The sequence below is a fragment of the Aspergillus chevalieri genome, chromosome 3 (genome assembly GCF_016861735.1).
Source record: "Aspergillus chevalieri M1 DNA, chromosome 3, nearly complete sequence".
NCBI classification, from domain to species: Eukaryota; Fungi; Ascomycota; class Eurotiomycetes; order Eurotiales; family Aspergillaceae; genus Aspergillus; species Aspergillus chevalieri.
This window is the reverse complement of record NC_057364.1, coordinates 3,901,279-3,923,853: the sequence shown is the minus strand read 5'-3', so window position 1 is coordinate 3,923,853 and position 22,575 is coordinate 3,901,279. Positions and strand designations below refer to the sequence as shown.

The window sequence follows — 22,575 nt, the reverse complement described above, 5'->3', positions numbered from 1 at the left end:
ACTCTCCAGTCTGTCGTTTGTTTTTCCTTTTCCAGTTCCATTCTGCATACTGTTATTCTAAGCGGGTGTTTGGGGTTATCTCGCCAGACTGGCATGTTCGTTCATTTATTTTATTTCATCTGTTCAACCGAATTTCTTCAGATCTCTCATCATTTCGAATCAAGATTGTGTGTATGTACGGGATACTTATGTTACCGTGGAGAAAAAAGGAAAAGAAAAAAAAAAGAAAGTCGGGTGATACCTTCTGTGTATATTTCACGAGCTGTACAAATGAGTTATGATTTATTCTACAGTATGTACAAGTATGTTTTATGCAAATTTATGCAAGACGATTTCCCGGAACTAGGGCTTGTACTTTGTCTACTTGTAAGTATCCGTACACTAGCCGTACTATACAACTGGGTCGCTTAAGATGGTACGCAGAACAGGGGCATATTGTGGCGTCCAACAGAGTAGCCAAGGACCCATACAGGGGCGACCATCGAATAGAACGGTTGATCTCCAACAGCAATCCGGAAGAGGTGTGATTGGTCGGTAGATCTCCGGCAAAGTCAATGGGCATGATGTCAGGACTGTCGTGATATCAGTACTTGTATAGTAGAATTGCTTTTCATGCAGTTCTGCTCATCCTATTAGTAGATACACTATGCATATACTTGTCCGTAGATACTTGTACTCGATAGTATACACTTAATAGTATACAAGTGTGTGTTCACAACTCTGGCCCGCCATAGAAGCATCTGGCCAGCTTGGGGTGCGTAATGCCGTTACATATTGTCCCCACAATGCGGTCTGCAACTCTTCTAGAATCGGCTATCAGTGATAACGTCCAATCAGAGCACGCAGAATGAGCCACCGTCTCGCACTTTGACGGGTGACCCACTGGATTACACTTACCCACCAGAGGCGATACGGTAATTTACGTGCCGAGGCTATTTTAAGACAACAGTGTAAATGGAGTATCCATCATGTTTACCAGTTCTCTCGATATACAGTACAGAGTTGTAGTAGAAGTAGTGGCAGTAGACAGGTGTAGAGATAAAGATATGGAAGTAGTAATAGTAAGCGATCGATCGATATCAGCACGATCTGACCAGACCTTAGAGTACGTGCGAGATCGGCAAGAGTCAATCCGCGGCTTTTGCCATCGCCGTGCTTGCTCCAGTTTTTTGCCTTTCTTGTCTTTTTCATTTCTCTTCATTTCTCTCTCCATTTCTAGCTTCATTTCTGTCTCTTTTCTTCCATTCCTCTCCTGATTGCTGGTCTTTCTTATTACTATCTTTCTATATTTACTATTATTACCCTCGTTCATCTCATCTCATTCACCAATATCCGATGCAGTGCTAGTGTCTCCACTACTTGTACAGCTACAGCACAGCGCAGCTCGGCTACTCGTTAATCTCGATAATCTACTCGATAATCTGCACTGTCTCAGGTAATAACCCTTACGCTACCCGTCCCGAGTCAGCATAAAAATAATCTCCTCTTGGGTCCGCACTTTCTCTGTCTATGGGGAAATATCAGTCTCTGCGTGTCCCGTGTTAATATAGTACCCCTGATCGGCTCGTGCGTCGTCGGAGCTTTTTCACCTTCATTTATTATCATGGGGTTCGCCCATTGAACCGGGAATTCTTGCTAATATCGCCGTCTGGACTAGTTCCCTTTATATTTTTTACAACCCATTTTTAATACCTTGCTACTCTAATTCCCGACTATCTCTGGCCTGGCGCCAGTATGCCGACCCCCGTGGAGGAGACCCCGGAGCCCAAATATCACGACGATAAGGACGACAAGAGAGACGACAAAAAAGGCGAGAAGGAAAAGGACGCCCAGAGTGACTATATTCACGACAATGATGATGATGATGATGATGATGATGCCATCTCCCCCTCCGACAATGGCCACCACTACGCGGAGCCGGGTCCTAGCGATCCCAGCCACTTGAGAGTTGATACCGAATTGGACCGTGATTTGTTGGCCTTGCGCTCGCCGTCTGCAAACCGGGAGCAGTCGTTGCGGCTGGAGGATGATCTGGCGCTGCTCGAGGCCGAACGGGTGGCCTCCGCATCCACCCGGGATGACCACGACAAGGATCAAAAGTCTGCCAGTTCCGCTGCGCTGAGCCGGTCTCGTCGCTCGGAGAACGTCGATGAGTTTGACGAGGCGACTAACCCGTTGCACGAGAAGGCCGCTGTCTACAACCCTCCAGAAAACCCCAACACGAGGCTTGCTCTCTTCATCAAGAAGATCCATCAGTCCAGCTTTATTATCCGTTACTTCACCTATATTGTCCCCGTGGTCCTGCTTTTGCTGATTCCCCTGCTGGTCGGTGCATTGGCCTTCCCCAATGCCAATGTTGGAGGCGTCGAGTTACTGTGGTTCTCGGTTTGGTTGGAAATCGTCTGGCTGACTCTGTGGGCAGGAAGGGTACGTCTCCATTCCCCATCCAGATGAAAATGAACCCAGCTAATTGAACAGATTGTTGCCAAAACGCTCCCCATTCCCATTGGCATCTTGGCTAGTATCTTCACCAACAATGCGAAGAAATGGCGCGACCTGGCCAAGCAACTCGAACTCCATGCGACCATCTTCTTCTGGTGGTTGGGCGTGGAAATCTCGTTCTTACCCACCATGAAGAACCACCATGTCGACCATGACGGGCGTACGCGCGGTTGGGAGAACACTGTCAACAAACTCATCATTTCCTTCTTCGTCTGGACCATCCTGAACCTGATTGAAAAGTTCCTCATCCAGTTGATCGCCATGAGTTTCCATCTCCGTACGTACTCGGACCGCATTGAAATCAACAAGTTCCAGATTGGCAGCTTGACGAAGCTCTACTCCTACTCCCGCGAGAAGATCACCCAGCTGGACGCCGACTTTGAGGAAAGGGGTCCTTCCCAGGGCGATCGAACCGGTTATCGCACTCCCATGCGCTACGCCGGACGTGCCCAGCGTGTGGCCAAGGGTGTGGCCAAGGGTGCAATGCAGAAGGTCGGTGATGTCGCAGGAGCTGTGGCGGCCGACTTTACCGGTAAGAAGGCGACCAACAGCACCCATCCGCACACCGTCGTCCTGACCCTTCTGCGCACCACCTCGGGCTGCCAGGTGTTGGCCCGCCGACTGTATCGGACCTTTGCGCGCGACGGATTCGACGTTGTCTTTTCTGGTGATTTGAAGGAGGCGTTTGACAACAATGAGGAAGCAGACGCGGCGTTTGCCATGTTTGACCGCGACATGAACGGCGATATCTCCATGGAAGAGCTGGAGGCAGCGTGTGTGGAGACTGGCCGCGAGCGCAAGTCCATCACAGCCTCACTGAAGGATCTTGACTCGGTGGTTTCTCGTCTGGACAACGTGTTGGAGTTCTTCGTTGTGGTCATCTCGCTGATTGTCTTTGTGACCTTGATTTCTACGTCGGCTGCTGGTGTTCTCACCTCCGCTGGTTCCAGTGTCCTCGCCTTGTCCTGGCTGTTCTCCGCGACGGCGCAGGAATTTCTGCAATCGGTCATTTTCGTCTTCGTGAAGCACCCGTTCGATGTTGGCGACCGCGTCACCGTGTACGGTAACTCAGGAGACGCAGGTCTGGGCGACGATTACTTCGTTAAGCAGATCTCACTCCTCTACACCGAATTCAAAAAGATGCAAGGCCACATCGTACAAGCGCCCAACTCGTACCTCAACGGCCTCTTCATCCTCAACCAACGCCGCTCTGGTGCCCTAGCCGAAGCCATCCCTATCATCATCAAATACGGGACCACTCTCGAACAAATCGACGGCCTCCGCCAACGCCTCGTCGAGTTCGTCCGCAGTGAAAGCCGTGAATTCCAGCCCAACGTGCTCACCGAAATGCGCGAGGTCACCGACAACTTCAGCATCACACTGAACGTCGTCTTTTTCTACAAATCCAACTGGCAGAACGAGGGCTTGCGCCTCCAACGCCGCAACAAGTTCATCTGCATGCTCATGATTGCCCTCCAGGAGATCGGCATCGAGGGCTCGCGCATGAACCTCCAGGGTGCCCACGTCGGCTTCCCCGTCCACGTCAACTGGCACGGCGCTCCCCCTTCGCAACCTCCACCTAGCTACAATGACAATGACAACGGTAACAACAACGATACGCTCAGGCCAACCCCCGCAGTCGGCACAGACAACACCAGCAACCCGCCCGGCAGCGCCGGTAGTTCCTCCGCCACCGCCGCCCGCCACCCCTCCATCTTGCGCAAGGGCATGAACACAGCTGCGGCCCGCGCCCGTGGCGACTCCATCGCCTCCCGCAAACATGTCGACTTCTCCCTTGGCATGTCCGAAATGGCCTCCGGCGACATATTAGGCGACGTCTTCGAAGACCGCCGGACGAACCCGCGGGTAGACGTGGACATCGTCCGCGAAACCAACCGCGAGACAGCCGAGCGTCGGATCCAAGAAATCCGCGAGGAAGAAGAAGAAGAAGAATCCGAGCGGCGACGCAGCGAGTCGTCGAGGAAGAGTTCTCGGCGCGGCGGCGCGGGGACTCCAGCTGGTGGGTCGAACACGAACCTTAGCATTCCGTCGCATGGCGATGGGAGACCGTCGAATGAGAGTCATGGGAATCTGAGTCTGTCGTCGTCGTTGCATCGAAGGGGGTTCTTTAGGAGGAAGAGTAGTGCTAGTCGGGAGCAGGAGGATTTGGAGGAGGGGCGTGCGCAGCAGGCTCGTGTTGAGGATGAGAAGAGCTGACACTTGCCTTGATGTTTGAGATTTGGGGTTTTGTTTCGTTCATCTCGATGTTGATTGGTACATACGGACATGCATATACATAGACCGAATAATCATGAGTGGAAGAGGTGGATGTGATGTCGATTGATGTGGATATGGACATGACATAGCAATGATGTTCTGTGAAACTAGATGTAGATAATGAGTTTATTTTGTTCTATAACATCGTATACAGCGATTTCTGCTCCCAAGCAAGATCTGTTTCCCTTGAGCTATCAATCAAAGACACATTGCTAGTCGACATTGAGGCATCTCTGTCATTCCAAGGCTTGTGATGTTCTGACACTAGAGATGTAGATAATCATGTCTGGCTTCATATTATTCCATTTCAATTGACACCGAAAAACCTATTCTCATTACTATTATGATGAATCTGAACTCCGTCAATCCCGATCCACCGCCTATTTCTTCCACTTGAGTTCATAATTCGTGACTTGCGCCGCCTGCGCCAAAACTTCGAACCGAGACAACTGAGATTTACTGTCCCGAATCATGCGGAGACTGAAAGATCTCCTTCTTTGTCACTGGCGCTTCTTCATCCGTCTCCACACAGACAGACGGGTATAGGCTGGAGTCCACCCCAATGGACAAGCCGACCACCATCTCCGATGCACCATCAGACATGTACTTGCTTTTTGTCCTCCGTCGCTTGTTGCCACACACGGCGAATCCTTTGCTGCGTGAATCCTTCTCAAACAGACTCATCATCAAGCCAAAGCTCGGGTTGAAATCGTCGAGGTATTCTACTCCAGTGTACGCCGAACTCTCCGCTTCCGTTTTCACCGGGTCAATCAACGATCCATCGGTCCAACTCTACACCTAATCAAGATGAGGCTGTAGTTGCCGTCGTCGAGCATAACGGGGATGCCGATGTCCACACCCAGGAAGTTTTCCGGGAAGAAGAGAGCTGCTGCCCGCCTGTACGCCTCTTTGGTAAAGCTGATCGGGTATTTGTTTATAACGCTTGGGGTCATCTCCGTCAGCGGGCGGGGAAAGTAATTGGAATACAATGTTCCTTTGTCCTAGATCTCTGAGCCTGTCATATTCCTCGGCCCGGTTCTTCATCTCTTCAGCGATAACATTTTTCCAAGGAGTGCAGGCGTCGATGTCCCCTTTGAGAAAGGTGTCGATGATATTCGCGACAATTGATATCTTCGAATACCATCCTGCTGTTCTCTCCGACAAGTTGATGTAGATTAACATATTGACGATGACTGACAGAGAGTTGTTTCACGACAAAACTCTTGCCTATTCCCGATGGACCTACAATGGTTGGGTATGGTGCCACGTAGGTATCACTGCTCTTTCTGTAGTTCTGATGATATGTGCAGAGTCTTTCGTATACGAAGTGGCTCGCGACATGGTTCTGCGAGCAATCCTTCTTTCAGAAAGCCGCCCAACAAAGCCCTCGAGTTTAGAAAAATTCTGGACTTGAAGAGGGCGCCTTAAGCGGGTTGTATTGATCGCATTCTGAGCTTTAACTCATATCAACTTGTCCTCTTTACCAAAAAGCAGAACAGCCAGTAGAGGGATCACTCTTTCAATGTTGAAGCCGTCGGTGTGCAACAACTGTATCAGCTTGTTGGCAATACGCATCTGGTCGGCAGACAATAGCGTAACTAATCTCACGAAAGAATTCTAGCTGGTCTTTTCAAGTATGCTTAGCCCATGCATTGCCAACCGGGAGGCGGGTGTATTTACCTTCCGGTTTGATCTGACGCAGGGTTAGATTAATGAAATCCTGGCGACCTTCCGGGACTTTTTGGATCAGCTTGGAACAGTGAATTTTTAACCAGATTGGGTTGCGTTAGTTACCTTTAAGGTCAATCGCATTCTCTTCCATGGCTGAATTTCCATTTAGTCCCAAACTTCGCCAGGCTAACTTGCACTCATCGCGAAACTCGTCCATCATGGATCAAGTGTTTAGGGAGGCCTGCTGAAGGTGCCAGCATTGTTTTGGATTGCTCACTCAAGGAAAGAAGACTGATATTGTAGAAGATCATTCACTTTCGACAGAGGACACTTGTTGATAGTATGGAAGATGGACAGAGAGCAGTGCGAAGAATTCTGGCGCAGACGAATAAAATTTATGTCCAAACAAAGGAAGCTCATACTCGTCACGTCGCTGCACATTCACTATTCTCTGTATACTACGGGGGACTCGGTGTACCCAGTCAATCTTCAATATGACGCTATGTAAGCGAGAGCGGTGAGGCACGTGACGGGCTACGGAGCTGCGGGCGATCAACATCGACCGCATGTTTGGTCCTTTTAACCTCTCTCAATCAGCCCAGCAGTCCCATTCTGCTTTCCCTATCTCCAGATTCCTCTGAATCGACTACGAGGACAATCTTTAATTCCCCCAAAATCTCGCTGTTTCTCAATTACTCGTCACTATGAGAGGAGAAGTACGTGTATTCCTTATCGCCATTGTTTACTGCCGTCCCCGCATCTCCCTTATCCTTATCCCCTGAACCAGATGGTTACCCCGTGTCACCCACGGAAGCACCACGCGTTGAATTTCGCGTCGTTTCAATGCAACCTGGTCGGGAATGCAAGGCTAATCGTGCTGTGAAACTCTAGATTTGCCATATTCACATTGGCCAGGCTGGTGCGCAGCTGGGTACCAGCGCTTGGGAGCTGTATGTTCTCACCGCTTTTTGTTCCCTCCTTCCCTCCCAACTCCCTCCTCACACCTTTCAGGTACCTGCTCGAGCACGGTCTTAAGGCCGACGGTCGAATTGATGAAGAGAGAATCGAAGAGATTGGCGACGGTGGCTCCCGCGAGACCTTCTTCACCGAGACCGGCAATGGGAAATATGTGCCTAGATCGGTCTTTGTCGACCTTGACCCTTCGGTACGTTTTTATGGCGGATGATATTGGAAGGAACCAGGGAACACTAGGCTTACAGGCTGTAGCCCATTGATGAGGTCCGCACCGGCAGCTTCCGTCAGCTCTTCCACCCCGAATTCTTGGTCAGCGGAAAGGAGGATGCCGCCAACAACTGTACGCCAACGAAATTATCCGAAGATATTGAGACAAAGGCTGATTAGTGACAGATGCCCGTGGACACTACACTATCGGAAAGGAATTGGTGGACAATGTCCTCGACCGCGTTCGCCGTGTTTCTGGTACGCCCTTCTGCATTGACAGCGTGCAATTGAACTCTACTAATCCCCACCAGACAACTGCTCCTCTCTGCAGGGTTTCCTAGTCTTCCACTCTTTCGGTGGTGGTACTGGTTCCGGATTTGGTGCCCTGCTGTTGGAGCGTCTCGCCACTGAGTATGGCAAGAAGTCGAAGCTCGAGTTCGCCGTCTACCCCTCTCCTCGTGTATCGACCGCTGTCGTCGAACCTTACAACGCTGTCTTGTCCACCCACAGCACTATTGAGAACTCGGACTGCACCTTCTTGGTCGACAACGAGGCTGTCTACGATATCTGCCGTCGCAACTTGGACATCCCTCGTCCCAGCTATGAGCACCTGAACCGTCTGATCGCCCAGGTTGTTAGCTCTGTCACCTCCAGTCTCCGTTTCGATGGCGCCCTCAACGTTGATCTGGCTGAGTTCCAGACCAACTTAGTGCCCTTCCCTCGTATTCACTATCCTCTCATTTCCTACGCTCCTGTTGTGTCCAGCAGCCGCAGCTCTCACGAGAGCTTCAAGGTCCAGGACCTCACTTTCCAATGTAAGTTGACCGCATTATTTTTGGTGCGAGTCCAGGCACTGACCTTTCTTCAGGCTTCGAGCCCAACAACCAAATGGTCGTTTGTGACCCCCGCAACGGCAAGTACATGGCTGTCGCTCTTTTGTACCGTGGTGACGTTGTGCCGCGTGACTGCACTCAGGCCGTGGCCAACGTCAAGGCCAAGGCTTCTTTCAACTTGGTTGAGTGGTGCCCTACCGGTTTCAAGTTGGGTATCAACTACCAGAAGCCTCAGCGCGTTCCTGACAGCGAGATGGCGCCTGTTGACCGTTCCGTCAGCATGCTCTCCAACACCACTGCCATCTCCGAAGCTTGGAGCCGTCTCGATCACAAGTTCGACCTCATGTACTCCAAGCGCGCTTTCGTTCACTGGTACGTTGGCGAAGGTATGGAAGAGGGTGAGTTCTCTGAGGCCCGTGAGGACCTGGCTGCTTTGGAGAAGGACTACGAGGAGGTTGCCAACGATGGCGAGCCCGACGTCGAGGAGGAAGCCGAGTACTAAGCGGGTCCCACCCTTCGGGCCTGTCTATGATGTACCTGTTAATATGGCTTCTTTGTCTTTTTACTTTCCTCTGTCCATCTTTAGATGCTTGTTTGCGACAACCCCTTTTGTTCATACTTCCCCTTAGCGACTTTTGAATGCGTGACTTTACCTTTCTTGAACCCGACATTATCGGCAAGGAATACGATACAATGTGAATAATTATTCCAGTCAAGAGTCGCTTTCTTTAATGATACAAACCGAGCGACAGAATTGACATCAGTCTTTCTGATCAGCTCCCACCTTCATCTCCATCAGTAGTCTCAATGTAGTCTCGTAGGACCACATGGTGACCGCACTAGCCGGCGCAGCCTTGATGAGGCTAACAACCAATCCACGGTACAGACCACGCACACCCTGCGTCCGCAGAATCATCCGAATGGTATTAAACACCCCCTGATACTCAGGAATATTGCGATGCACATACATATGCCTTGTCGGCCCCTGCACCTGCAACCTTTTCCTCACAAGATCCAACGGAAACACCCCCGTCTTCGCCAACACACTTGCCATAACCCCCGCCGCGGCATCCCCAGACCCAAACGGCAAATGCTGCACATCCGACATCACCGGCCGCAGCGTCTCATACGTCGCAAAAAACAGACCCATATACGGCACAATCTGTCCCACAGCCGCACTGCACCCGCGGAAGAACCCCGCCGCACCTTCTAGATGTGCGATGTCACGGACGGATGAGAAAAGGGAGAGGTAGATGCGTTCACGGCCTTGCGCGGCGAAGCGCGTGCGCAGGAGGTCGAGGGGGTATGTAGCGGCTGTCGCGACACCGCCAGCGAAGGCGCCGGAGATGAAGGATTCAACGGGTTGTGGGGGGCGGTAGGGGCCTAGTTGGGCTAGGGCTTGGGTTGTGCTGCGGTAGGTGGTGAATTGGACGGCGCCGTAGGTGATGTACATTAGTTCGGCGGGGATGTTGCCTTTCCAGAGGCCCTAACCGGTTCGCATGTTAGTTTTTGCTTCCCGGTTGTCCTTGGTGGGCATTGGTGTGACGCACTGTTATCCCTTCTTCTTTCAAGATGGACCGCATCGTGGAGAAGGTCCCCTTGTAGATTGGACCTTGGACATGTTGATGGGACACGGGGTCCGACATGGAGTGGATTTGGAGCTGGAGGCGGATCTTGACGACATCGAGGGGAGCGATGCAGAATCTATGATTGAGAATTGGAAGTTAGCTTTTCTCTTGTTATGTTGTTGTAATGCCTGGAGACCATACCGTGAGATAAGCCCGGCGATTCCACCTGCCAGAACCACCTGCCGCCGTGTACCCTGGAAAATGTCAGTGATAATTCTTCTGTATATAACAGGAGAAGATCTACCTCATCCTTGAGGTGCTCCCCCCCGGCAGACATTCATGTGAAGCTCTGTTGGGATCTTCTCTATCGGAGTCTATCGGAGTTTGGAGTAGAATCCCGGGATCATCGGACGGGAGATGGAGTGAGGAGCGAATGTGACAGGAAGGGCAGAGACGTCACTCTGAGGCAGTCGCTATCAAAACATGGGCAATTGGAGGGCAATTGAAAGAATTATCAGTCAGAAGCAGGAGGGGGATTGAATAAAACCCCAGCTGTGACGTTTTTTTAATAATATTTTCTTTGCTGCATTTCGATTTGGTGATGCCAATACGCGCACGTGATGTGTAATGACGGCGTACGGGTATTTATGGACATGTCCCCATCGGGTAAGTGCTGCTGCCTGAGGCGGAGAGGTATTTTATCGACTGCGGAGAAGCATCATCTCTTCCCTTCCCCCGCGGCGTACAGAGTCAACGCTGACAACTGCTTCCTGTTGCTGGAAGGGAGGCTAAAATGTCAACCCTCACTATGGCTCGTCCCCTGGGCAGGCTCCTACGATCCTCTCCGCCGATTGCTCGTCCTCTTCCCTCCATCCTCCGTCGTGGTCACCGTTCGAACCCACCGAGGGCACCGTTTTCGAAGTTTCCCGTGAAGTCAGAATATTCTAGGCTGGAATATCCCAAGCTAGAGAAGGAATTACCTGTCGGAATTTCTGTGAACAAGACGCATTTTCAGGTGTCCATTGGGAATGGTGATATGAGAGAGTATTTATTCCCGGCTCTACGTGATTCTTGCAAATGTCCTATTTGTGTCGATCCGTACTCGAAGCAACGCAACTTCCGGACGTCGGATATCCCAAATGAGATCCAACCGCGCAATATTGAGGTCGATGGCAAGGACATAATCGTCCAATGGACCAATGACATTCCTGGCTATGATACATCCCATACTTCAAGATACGACATAGATACTCTTATTGTTCCGGTCAAGTCAACAACAAAGCTCATCGCTGCGTCGAGGCCGCGTAGGACCTGGGGTCGGGAATGGATGAACAAGTCACAGTTCTGGATTTCGTACGACGACTATATGAATAACGAAGTCGAGTTTGCGTTCGCGATGCGGAGTCTATGTGACACTGGACTCATCTTTATCAAGGATATCCCCGATTCCCGTGAAGAGGTCGAGAAGTTGGCTACGCGCATGGGTCCGCTCCGGAACACATTTTACGGCCCGACATGGGATGTGCGCAGTATTCCCCAGGCCACGAATGTGGCTTACACGAACCAATTCCTCGGGTTTCACATGGACTTGATGTACATGCGCGAGCCTCCAGGCTATCAGCTTCTCCATTGTTTAGAAAACTCATGTGATGGAGGCGAGTCGATGTTTTCAGACGGTTTCCACGCGGCCAAGCAAATCTACAAGATGGGACCGGAGTTGTTTGATATTCTTACCGACGTTCAGCTTTGCTACGAATACAACCATGAGGGCGCCATATATCACAACCGCTGGCCGGTAATCGAGACCACAACCATGAGACACCCTACAGAATTCCCACCGATTCGGCATGTCAACTATTCCCCTCCGTTCCAGGGCCCTGTACATTCTCGACAAATCGGGAGAAACCACCACGAGTTCAAGAAGTTCAGAGAGGCCCTCAAAATTTTCTCTGAGCTCCTCGAGCACGAGGAAAGCACCTTCGAACTGAAGTTGGAGCCCGGCCAGTGTGTCATTTTCGAGAATCGTCGGGTCGTCCATGCCCGGAGACAATTCAATACTGCTGTCGGTCGGCGCTGGCTTGCGGGAGCCTATGTCGATGAAGACTGCCTGTGGTCTCGGTTCCGGCGGAGTATCCGTGACTATCCTGAGGCTTGGCCAGGCCAATGGGATGACCCGAACAAAAAGCTTCAGCGGGAATTCGAGTCGCATTAGGTTACAGAAAAGAATATGAAGGCAAACAGAGGGGAAAGTGTTGTATAGTAGCGTTCTGGGCCGTTGTTAAGCCTAGGGTTTAAATTTGTTGATATCCTGTATATATAGCATGAGTATAGCATGAATCTCGAAGCCATGATAGTTGAAAGTTACGAGATTTCATTTCATTTCTTTTGTTTTTTATTTGCCCACTGAAAGGATGGTATAACAATCGCTCAAAAACATCATCTAAGCAGACAATTCGATGCACCGCAACTGAACCCGGCTAGGAATTGCCATTGGAATTTTGTAAATTAACACATAAGGATGCCCTCAAATGCGACTAAGCGGCAGCCGGTCTGTTAACGGAGAACTCGTTAAGGAAGCCCGGGTCGTTGTTCAGCTCTTCCTTGACCTGTTCGAGATCAGTTAGCAAATGATTCCTAGACTTTTTTTTTTTTTTTTAGAAAAAAAAGGATAAAAGGGACGTACAATATCCAAACCACCAACCAATTCACCCTTAACCCACAACTGCGGGAACGTAGGCCACTCCGCAAACTCCTTCAAACCCTGTCTCACATCCTCATCGGCCAAGATATTAAAGAACCCATACTTAACACTCCGCTCGCGCAGAATTCCCACCAATGTCCGACTAAAGCCACACTGCGGCGCGCTGGGACTCCCCTTCATAAACAGCATAACCGGCGCAGCCTTCACCAACTCCTCCAACCTCGCAAACAGCGCCTGCTTCGACTGCTCTGCAGAAACGGGCGCCTGCGTCGCAGTCGTGGGGGCATTATCCTGTCTCGGAGTCGCACTCAGCGGCGGCGGAATCTGGCTTTTCGGAGCAGCACCAGCACCACCGTCAGAAGCGCCGCGGCCGGCAAAGCGCTCAACGGCGTCACGCACGCGAGCAGCGTCGCTGCCGCTGATCGCGTCAAGGACTTCGCCTGCGCGCACGAGAACGACGAAGGGGACGGCGGTGACGTCGTAATCCTCTGAGATGTCGGGGAGTTCTTCGGCGTTGAGACTAATGAAGGACACGGAGGGCGGGGTAGTGACGGGGTATTGGGACGCGAGGGTGGAGAGGACGGTGTGCATCTGGGCGCATGGGGCGGCCCATGGCGCGTGGAAGTAGAGCACGAGCAGGCAGGACGGGGGGATGGAGGAGATGTGCGAGGCGAAGACCGCCTCGTCTGTGATTTCTTGGACGGTCGACATGGTGGTGAATTTTATGCAATGCACCGCAATCGGTGGGGTTATCTGATGGAGGGGCGATGACTGGGCTATTGGAGTAGAGAGAAGTGAGTGGCCGACCTTAGTAGTAAGAGAGGAATTAAGGCAATAAATAAGAGAGAAAAGCAGAAAAGCAAAGAGTATGTCAGACCAGTGCCCAAAGAAAAAGCAAGCACGAAGAGGGACAGAAGACGGTTTGATGGGCGATGGCGAATTTTGGCTTATCAGATCGTTACCGTAATTACCGTACCGTTTCTCCCGGTTTCGCTCCGGAGATGGATCTCGGAGGTTCTAATGATCCGCGCCACTGCCGTTTGATATGGGAAAGGGGCCCCGAATGCCAGATAGACAGTTATTAATCCAAATTTAATAAGTTATAACTAGGGATTGGGTTAGAAGACTAATTATGATCATTACCCCATTCTTTTTGCCCCGTTCTATCTTAAGGTATCGCTTAAGAACCGTTAGTGCTATCTGTTATCGATAAGTTATCATCACGTGCCGCAAAAGTCAGTCAGTCAACTGTCATAACAGACAAGCAAAAGCAATTCCTCCAATTACCCTTTAAAACAGAAGTTGCTCGTTTTGTGCGAAGAATAAAGACATTAGTCTTACATCTTATACGATTACTTTTCTATTCGTCGAATTTCCCCGGACGCGCGATTGACGATTCCCGATACCCCGTGCAATGGGAAAGCGAAAGTTTTCGGACGATGATGACCCAGTCAAGGATACTTCTGGGGCTAGTAATGGTTTTGGAATTGCGCAGACATTGATGCGACTCCAGAACACCAATGAAACCCCCGAGAATGGCGCACCGGAAGAGTCGAGAGAGTCGCAAAACGGTGACGGCGGCGAATCCGATAAACAGGTCAAGAAGCAGAAACGGGTAGATGGTGAGAAGGTCAAATACCCCGTTCTCACATACGTGGAGGGCAGACTATCGTCGTCGATTCGCATCGCGGATCTGCAGGGCCTGCTCCTCTATTGTTTCGCGGATGGTGTCGCGCCGCAGTGGATATCGATCAAATACCCAGGGCATGTTCGGAAAATTGTCGTATTGATGGTTCCGGGATTAGAGACTGGCATGTTTGATGGGACAATATCGTTAGATTCACACGCCCAAGAGGCAAATTGTGAGGTGATCGAACCACAGGAGAACCCGGAGGACGCCAGAAAGGAGGATTTCCAAAGGTGGAAACAAGGACTTCCTCCGGAAGACCGGTCGCATCGCTTTAGCCCCCGTTCGCTATCGCGCGAGAACCTTGCGGAGCCATTACAGCCTCTAGCAGACATGTTCCCCCATGTCTGGCCTGTGAAGACGCCTGGCGACCCCAAGTACAACAAGGTCCACTCTCCACTTCAGGCGGTTCTTATGTCTTCTCTCCCGAAAACCAAGGAGAGCGGGAAGGGCCCTAAACCAGCAAGAGCAGACAAGTTTGTGCCTAAGCGGACTCCAATCACCACTTTCATCAACTCTAAGAATGATCTGCAAGAGAATGATTACGTCTTACACCCGGCTCTCCTACATACGGACCAGGAAAAGCGCGCCAATGAAGAGCTCAGGAAGCGTACTAATACATCCACCGATGATGGATGGGTCGACACCCATGTTCCAAGTCTGGAAGCTGCAAAGATACCCGATACGGAGATCCAACAAGGCAGCATGACGGCGGGTCACGACGTGCTAGCCATGGACTGCGAAATGTGCATCACAGAAGGTGGCAAGTCGGAACTCGCCCGCATCAGCTTAGTCCGCTGGGACGGCGAAACAGTGCTGGACGAGTTCGTAAAGCCGGAACGGCCCATAATCGACTACCTCACCAGATTCTCTGGCATTACGAAGGAAAAACTGGACCCCGTTACGACAACCCTTGCTGATATCCAACAAAAGCTCCTTTCCATTCTCACCCCTCGTACCGTATTGGTCGGACACTCGCTCGATTCCGACATGAACGCATTAAAACTTACCCACCCGTTCATTGTGGATACCACCATCATTTACCCACACCCGCGCGGGCCGCCGCTTAAATGCAGCCTTAAGTGGCTCACGCAGAAATACCTGGGCAAGGAGATCCAGAAGGGCCAAGCAGGCCATGACTCGATCGAAGACGCGATCGCCGTTCTTGACCTCGTTAAGCTGAAATGTGAAAAGGGCGAGCGCTGGGGCACCAGCGACGCCTCAACTGAGAGCATCTTCCGCCGTCTTGCGCGCTCCCCGCGCTCAGGGAAACCATCAGCTGATAGCGAACAGCAAGAAGGCCGTACAGGTGCTGTTGTTGATTGGGGTAACCCGGAGCGCGGGTTCGGCGCGCATGCAAACGTCGCCATTGGATGCAGTGACGACGACGAGATTGTCAAAGGAATTTCCTCCGTCGTAAACGGAAATGAAAACAACCCCTCTATCCCGCAAGGTGGAGTCGACTTCACCTGGGCCCGTCTTCGTGAACTCGAACTTCTCCGCGGATGGTGCAATCGCGCCCCAGACCCGAATAACGCCAACGAATCGACACCTCTAAACCCTCCTCTTGAAGGAACAACACCTACCACTTCAACATCCACAGATGGCCCAGCAGCCGCTGAGAAGAAACTCTCAGACTCCGTCTCCCAAACCGTTTCCAATATCTCCCGCATCTATGACTCTTTGCCTCCATGTACGCTTTTCATGGTCTACTCTGGCACGGGTGACCCGCGAGAGGTTAGCCGCTTACAGAATATGCACAAGACGTTCCGCCAGGAGTACAACTCGCGGAAACCGTGGGATGAGTTGAGCGTTAAGTGGACGGACGCAGAGGAACAGGCTTTGAAGAACGCTTGTGACCGGGCGAGAAACGGATGTGGGTTTATGTGTGTGAAGTAAGCTATTATTTCGCATTATGTTACGATGCATATATGGTTTCGGGTAGATACCATGATTTATCTATAGACTTTTTGGACTTGGTTATCTTTGTCGATAGAATTGATCAATTAGAACCAATTTAGCTAGCCACCACCTACGTAGCCCCATCCAGAGGGTGAGCCGATGGGTGAGCAGCCTGAGTAAGGTAGCCTCAGAAAGATGCACCATGCTAGTGTGTCAAAACCATGTTTGTTTCCCTCATATTCCTTCCGACCACTGTTCCTTCTTACCCTCTCCCACGCCATCCTTCGTCAAAGCGCTGGCATCGTCAATCTGATGGCCAATTATGGTTACATTCCTTTTGCCCCACCAGTGAGGCAAATCCCAAATTGGAACTGACACTTGTTTTTCGGTGCCTACATTGATTTTGCGAAATCCCGAATCAACGTGCATCTGCCAGAAAGAGACCTAGATCCAGAGCACATCGAGCTACCTTCATTCGGAGGACTGGCATGATGACAATTGGACTGTTAGATGATTGTAAAGATACTTTCTCTACAATCTGATATCTATTTTGTTAACTGTACTTCCATGCTGTTCTACACTTGAAAACTAGATAATCAGGCGTTGATACAGATATTGTCCCCTCAATTTGTTCAGATTAAGTTCTGGTGAAGTTTCAGGCCCTCTTGGGATCGGCCTGTATCTAGGGAGTATGCTCCAAGCTCTCAGGAACATAATCGGTTGTCCTCTGAACTAGGCTAAGATTCAGAGGAGACTGAATGCTCCCACGACCGACCCTACGACTTCGAACCCATGAGGTGTAGAAACTGTTTTCTACCATCTCTAATCATATTATTCCCTAAAGGGCTAGTGTACCAGAGCTGACTGGATGGGCGCCTTGTCAATAGTGTTCATATAAGTGCTTTCAGGTTTACTTTCATATACATTTCTACCTCCTCGCTTATCAACTCACCTCCAACCTGAGAGTATTGTCCTTATTTGACTGTGATCCTTGCCTGAGACTTTCATGGACAACACTTGCTAATATTTTGGTTATGCTCGGTATTCTTTGCGGTCTGCCATCGGAGTTTCACATCCCTTTCTTTTTATCAGTCATGGAACCCTCCCTGTTTTGCTCATTATTTTGTCCTTGCTCATTTGCTTCAATTATTAACAAAGCGTCTTTCTCAAAGTTGATTGCTAACTTAGTTTGCTCTAGGGCAAAAAAGTGTATCAATGAAGAGGAAAAGAGAAAGAAGTCTCAGAGAAGACATAAACACAGCTTTGCTTTCTCTATTTCCACTTGTACCCTTTATCCCCTTACATCTCATTCTGTCGCTATTGAATTTGAATCGCAACCATTTGTTTATCTTTACGCACTGACTTGGGATATTTTTGCAATCGTCAGTCATTTTTATGCTGCAGTCACTATAAATGCCCAGTCTGGAAATCTGGACATAAATTGACCATTTCTTAAAATTTATTATCTACCATGTTGTAGTACGGGCATGTACCAATTCAAGCTGGCATCAATCAGGAAACGGTAATTGCTAATGTCTATTCATAAACAAATGCTACTGTGGTTTTCTCCTTGCGGGCAGGATGTAGAGAATGCGAAGGTACCCAAGAAACTGGTTACAAACCTTTTTTATTTTAGACATGTAGTTCCCCCCCCTTCCTTCCCGGTAGTCGGTGGCCAGGAAATATTCCAGGGTCTTCTTGTTCGAGGGAAGGAATTTGAAGAACATCCCCCGGCATTCAGTCAAGTCACTGGATGCTCGAGGACATCCTCATCTCTTTGTATTTGCTCATCTATAATGATTTGACCATGCCCACTAATCGACTCGACAAAAACACGATGATCGAATGGGAATATCAGCTACAGCAACTGCCACTTTCAACTGCGGCTTAATTAGGTCCGCCTCCACCGTCCGTCCCAGTCGAATCAAACATTCGTGATAACCCTGGAGTGCCCACACATTATTTGGATGTTGATTAGCCGCGGTGGGTGCGCCGCCTAGACCAAGGTCTGCCTTGTATACATCCGCCGCTTCTTGAAGGTGGCCCTGCTCGAGGAGTAGCGCAGCGTATGCATGGCGGGCTGGCTGCATCCACCCCCATGGCTCACTATAGTCTAAGCCGTCGTCCAAATCTACTGATTTGCGCAGATGCTCAAAGGCTTGTTTGTAATTGCCACGACGATATTCAATCTCACCGTCCAACATGACAACTCCGACGGCGAGGATATCGACACATTTGACCGGAAAATCCAGGCGGGTGGGAGAAACATGCTTCAAGCTTTCGTGGAACAAGGTACGTTCTCTTTCTGCCTCTTGAACATTCCCGAGCGCAGCCCAGGCTACGCCTTTGGCGTAATGAGCCGTGGCGGTGGTGACGCAGTACAAGTTCTGATCCGAAGGCAGATCAATGCGGGTAAGCTCATCCCACATGCCGAATCGGATCATGACATGGAACCGAACTGCCTTGAACGTCTCCAGCCAGTCAGCCAGTGGCGGTGACTCAATGCGTAATGCATCTTCTGGAAGAGTGCCTTCCATCTGATCGACCATTTCCAATGCAACATCTTTCTTCCCAGCGAACATGGCAGCGTAGATGAGTGACTGATAGTCATGCATACGGTAAAAGCTGTAGAGATTATGTGCTCCCCTACGCCGTAAAAACTCCTCATCGGCAAGTATGGCCTGATAGTTCGATGCGATGGCACGGCGGTAATCCCCGACAAGTATGTCGAGATGTGAGGGCATGTGACGAAGGTGACCGGCGTCAGGAACCAAGTCTCGAAGATGGTCTGCTGCATTCAATCCGTGTTCCGGGTTGGGTGACATTTCAGCCATGTGGATGTAAAGATGCAGCAGGCCGGGATGATGTTTGGCATTCTTGTGTTTCAATGCCTTCTCCAAAACCGTCTTTGCTTCCAGCGTGCGAGCACCGGGGGTTGGCTGTCCTGTGTGGAGATCCCAGAGCTTCCAGGGGGTTAGCTGCATCAATGCATCGGCATATAGGGCTGCCACATCCAGGTCGTCTCCAAATCTGCGGTATACAGACTCCATGGAATCAGCATAGGCACGGTCCTGCAGGGCGTATTCCTGCATGCTGACAGGGCTATCAGTCTGGTAGCGAATCTGGATGGCATCAACAAGAGCACGCTCAATTGACGATGCATTCTCAATGTACGCCTTGGCTTTACGCGACGCATCATAAGTGCGTTTCGTGGTTACTTTCAGGTCTTCTTGGTCAAAGAGTTTCCATTCTTTGTTGTAGTTCGGTCCGAGAGAAAACGCGAGGCCCCAGTAGGCAATTGCACAAGATGGGTCGCAGGATATTGCTTTTTCAAAGCACTCAGCTGACTCTCGATGGTTAAAGCCATAAGCCCACGTCAGCCCCCGATTGAACCATGTCTGCGCGTCGGCATTTTCTGTAGTGATGGGGCGGCCAAATGAGCCGAGGTCATAGTAACCGTCCATAATGGAGGTAAATGGGTGAGGAATGCGACGTTTAGCGACATCAGAAAGCAGGCAAGTCGATTTTAAGCCGAAGCATGCCTATGTCGCAAATATCATAGCCCATTACAATCCTGACGTTTGAATGAGGCATTGGAGGTGTTATCCGGAGATCAATCGCGGCCCAGAGATCAATCGCCGCCCCGGGGTTTGATAACCCTAAGTCGTCTCGGGCTTCTAGGAATCGTTATGTCCGGCGCGAATTTGATATTCTTAGAACACTTCATTTTCCCAATATAAGAACACCGTCCTTTCCTATCTTCAGAGCGAGTTCCCATATTCCAAGTCCAATCATTGTGCATCTACCAAAGATGCAGCGCATCATGCTCTACTCACACCCCATGCGAATATCCTGGTGAAAGTGATATTCCAACTTAAACCTGCTTCTGTTGTTGGCAAATACTTTTCTCAGGGGAAGAACAATCTCATCAGAATCAACTACGACGTCCTGAGCATTGACTATTATTCCGGATGGAAAGCTGATCTCATGTTCACATTCATCGTATGCCCAGCAATCCTGAGGTGTCTAAAGAATCCGCCACGGCAATACTGGTGGTCGCCCAAATGGTCCTGCGCTATAAGGCAGATATAAAGGTGGTTGGATGATTTGCAAGGGCAAAACGTGCTTAGATCATGGTCTATCCGAAGAGGCATGGATCGGTCATAGGTTTTCGCTAGCTCAAGCCAGCTGTTATCTGAAAACACATTGCCACAGCGCTTTGGGTGTGTTCAATAGATATTCAACATCCGTCCGGTGAAGTAGATCCTGTACACAGTTCCATATATACAGGGGAAGGTCTTTCAAGATGCTGTATTTGCTATCCATAGTACAGCCATGATTTATAGGTATGGATGCTCATGAGCCACATGTCATCCATAACTATAATGCGCCGTATGACAGCATACAGAATATTATGCTGTCTTATTCCCTGGGAGGACTCGTATGATTCAATATCCTAGTGAGCATAGTCATCGTCAAGAGCCGGAACTTGGCAAGATCATTCATTATAAACACTCTGGCCTACACATGGGATCTGGAATCAATACCCAGAAATCGTTCGATCTCGGCGGTGCAGGAACCTTACAACATCCCACGAATACGGGGCTCTTTGGTGACGGTGAAGGCATCGCGATCGATGGCAACCGTGCGCTCCCCGTGGACATCACTTATGATAACTTCTATGTCCATGGAAATATTGTCTTTGGTGGCCGGATCGCAGCAAGCCCCAGCGGTGGCCTCAAGGAAGGACGCCTGACGTTCGCTGGGCAATGGCACTCGCGACTAGCACTGGCTATGAAACTTCAATGCACCCAAGCAGGATGTGTTAGCTGTGAGCCTGGTTGAGCTTCAGATTCTTGGGTTTTTATCCATTGGCCCACAAGTGTCAGTCACTGCTGAGGTTGGTTTGTCCTTCACCGCTGAGGCAAACGTCCTCATTGGGGCAGCGTTGGATATGAATCCCAGTTCAGCCAATGTCGACTTTCTGGATGAAAATCATTCGTGTATGGATTCAAACTCGTGTTGAAACACATTCCCAGGCTTCGCAGTGAGCCCAGCTTGAAGGCAACACTGGGCCTGGGCCTCCCACTGGCCCTTGAGTTTGGTTTGTTGAATGGGAAAAATGGAAACGCACTGTTGACGTGGTCGAGTGGCTATCATTCGCAGTGACGGCCGAAAAGAGCGGCGAATCAGGATGTTCTGATGGCATCCAGATCGGGCTGTCTATTGACAAGGAAATCTACCTCGGGCCCGAAGTCTGGAAACAGTGATTGCTCCAATCCAGCGCCCTCTGGAAGCAACCCCTCGCCTGTATCAAAACAGAAAGAAGGAGACTGTGAGCTGGGCCCGACCGCCGGATAGCCACCCGCATTGATGGCGACGGCACCGACGACGATGACAACGCCATCCCATACGACATCCAGAATCCCCAAGCCGCCGTCAATCGCACTTTCATCGACGGGGATGTCCTGGCCCAGTTCCCAGAGGCGGACCACGTCCCGGCAAACACCAGCTTCCTCAGTCGGGTGACCAAGCTCTCGCATGCCAGCGTCATCACTGACATCAACAAGACCGCCGTGCTGTTCGCCGGCAAGGAGGACCGACTGTATCTGGGCCCGTATGGTCATCGAACCCTCGTGACTGGCACCCAGTTTGCTTCCCGGCCAGACGAGAGTGAGTCAATCATCCTGGGTGATACCTTTGAGGGTTATATCAACTACCACCCGGATGAAATGGCCCAGGCGGGTGTAAGTAACCTGCGCTCTTCTCGCTTAACGAATATTCCCAAGGGATCGAAGTTTATGTAAGTTCCCTCCTTCCCCCCCCCCCAAACCCTTCTTTATAGCCCTGTCATCATGCAAGAAAGAGGCTACTGCCAAATGTATCAGCGCCCTGGCTGAAATTCGCAGTAATGAACTAAAAGACTTGCCCGGGATGTACGTAGGCGTGGTCGGGGAGCAAATCTATTCGCTAGCGACGTGCAAAGTGATCAACACGGGCACGCGGATGTACGTCGTGGATGTGAACTCGGACGGCATAGACCGGTTGAATAACAGTGACCTGGCGGATTCGTGAAGAATGTCAGTATGTGTATCTGACTTCTGGACGGTAAGGGTTAGAGTTAGTTAGGGAGAGTGCCTGAGTATGAATAATTGATTCTGCATGGAGTGTTGATGGGACAGATCAATTAGAACCAATTTAGCTAGCTACCACCTATACCCAAAACTCCAATCAAATGGCCAAACTTTTGTT

The 22,575-nt window shown here is 50.4% G+C and overlaps 11 protein-coding genes across 11 annotated transcripts; 7 read left to right on the top strand and 4 right to left on the bottom strand.

The window, feature by feature from the left end:
* Window positions 1-1,734: 1,734 nt before the first annotated feature.
* ACHE_31353A (Mechanosensitive ion channel family) lies at window positions 1,735-4,719 on the top strand (the record flags this gene model as incomplete). Its single annotated transcript, XM_043278072.1, has 2 exons — window positions 1,735-2,427; window positions 2,479-4,719. The coding sequence occupies 2 exons, from the start codon at window positions 1,735-1,737 to the stop codon at window positions 4,717-4,719; spliced, it is 2,934 nt and encodes a 977-aa protein (XP_043135888.1).
* Window positions 4,720-5,341: 622 nt separating this feature from the next.
* Window positions 5,342-5,581, top strand: ACHE_31352A (uncharacterized protein; the record flags this gene model as incomplete). Its single annotated transcript, XM_043278071.1, has 1 exon — window positions 5,342-5,581. One exon carries the CDS (start codon window positions 5,342-5,344, stop codon window positions 5,579-5,581), a length of 240 nt encoding a protein of 79 aa, XP_043135887.1.
* Window positions 5,582-6,298: 717 nt separating this feature from the next.
* Window positions 6,299-6,670, bottom strand: ACHE_31351S (uncharacterized protein; the record flags this gene model as incomplete). The annotated part of the gene is made up of 3 exons (XM_043278070.1): window positions 6,299-6,405; window positions 6,460-6,516; window positions 6,574-6,670. The coding sequence occupies 3 exons, from the start codon at window positions 6,668-6,670 to the stop codon at window positions 6,299-6,301; spliced, it is 261 nt and encodes an 86-aa protein (XP_043135886.1).
* A 484-nt stretch (window positions 6,671-7,154) lies between these two features.
* Window positions 7,155-8,967, top strand: ACHE_31350A (tubulin alpha chain; the record flags this gene model as incomplete). Its single annotated transcript, XM_043278069.1, has 7 exons — window positions 7,155-7,166; window positions 7,342-7,400; window positions 7,462-7,615; window positions 7,678-7,765; window positions 7,819-7,890; window positions 7,944-8,447; window positions 8,501-8,967. The coding sequence occupies 7 exons, from the start codon at window positions 7,155-7,157 to the stop codon at window positions 8,965-8,967; spliced, it is 1,356 nt and encodes a 451-aa protein (XP_043135885.1).
* A 258-nt stretch (window positions 8,968-9,225) lies between these two features.
* Window positions 9,226-10,370, bottom strand: TPC1 (thiamine transporter TPC1; the record flags this gene model as incomplete). The annotated part of the gene is made up of 4 exons (XM_043278068.1): window positions 9,226-9,951; window positions 10,016-10,169; window positions 10,235-10,287; window positions 10,338-10,370. The coding sequence occupies 4 exons, from the start codon at window positions 10,368-10,370 to the stop codon at window positions 9,226-9,228; spliced, it is 966 nt and encodes a 321-aa protein (XP_043135884.1).
* A 456-nt stretch (window positions 10,371-10,826) lies between these two features.
* On the top strand, window positions 10,827-12,245 carry ACHE_31348A (putative Gamma-butyrobetaine hydroxylase subfamily; the record flags this gene model as incomplete). The annotated part of the gene is made up of 1 exon (XM_043278067.1): window positions 10,827-12,245. The coding sequence occupies one exon, from the start codon at window positions 10,827-10,829 to the stop codon at window positions 12,243-12,245; it is 1,419 nt and encodes a 472-aa protein (XP_043135883.1).
* A 322-nt stretch (window positions 12,246-12,567) lies between these two features.
* GRX4 (PICOT family protein) lies at window positions 12,568-13,445 on the bottom strand (the record flags this gene model as incomplete). Its single annotated transcript, XM_043278066.1, has 2 exons — window positions 12,568-12,639; window positions 12,717-13,445. 2 exons carry the CDS (start codon window positions 13,443-13,445, stop codon window positions 12,568-12,570), a joined length of 801 nt encoding a protein of 266 aa, XP_043135882.1.
* A 703-nt stretch (window positions 13,446-14,148) lies between these two features.
* On the top strand, window positions 14,149-16,320 carry ACHE_31346A (RNA exonuclease; the record flags this gene model as incomplete). Its single annotated transcript, XM_043278065.1, has 1 exon — window positions 14,149-16,320. The coding sequence occupies one exon, from the start codon at window positions 14,149-14,151 to the stop codon at window positions 16,318-16,320; it is 2,172 nt and encodes a 723-aa protein (XP_043135881.1).
* Window positions 16,321-18,137: 1,817 nt separating this feature from the next.
* On the bottom strand, window positions 18,138-19,787 carry ACHE_31345S (uncharacterized protein; the record flags this gene model as incomplete). Its single annotated transcript, XM_043278063.1, has 1 exon — window positions 18,138-19,787. One exon carries the CDS (start codon window positions 19,785-19,787, stop codon window positions 18,138-18,140), a length of 1,650 nt encoding a protein of 549 aa, XP_043135880.1.
* Window positions 19,788-20,850: 1,063 nt separating this feature from the next.
* ACHE_31344A (uncharacterized protein) lies at window positions 20,851-21,168 on the top strand (the record flags this gene model as incomplete). The annotated part of the gene is made up of 1 exon (XM_043278062.1): window positions 20,851-21,168. The coding sequence occupies one exon, from the start codon at window positions 20,851-20,853 to the stop codon at window positions 21,166-21,168; it is 318 nt and encodes a 105-aa protein (XP_043135879.1).
* A 357-nt stretch (window positions 21,169-21,525) lies between these two features.
* ACHE_31343A (uncharacterized protein) lies at window positions 21,526-22,398 on the top strand (the record flags this gene model as incomplete). Its single annotated transcript, XM_043278061.1, has 3 exons — window positions 21,526-21,589; window positions 21,685-22,126; window positions 22,233-22,398. The coding sequence occupies 3 exons, from the start codon at window positions 21,526-21,528 to the stop codon at window positions 22,396-22,398; spliced, it is 672 nt and encodes a 223-aa protein (XP_043135878.1).
* Window positions 22,399-22,575: the final 177 nt, after the last annotated feature.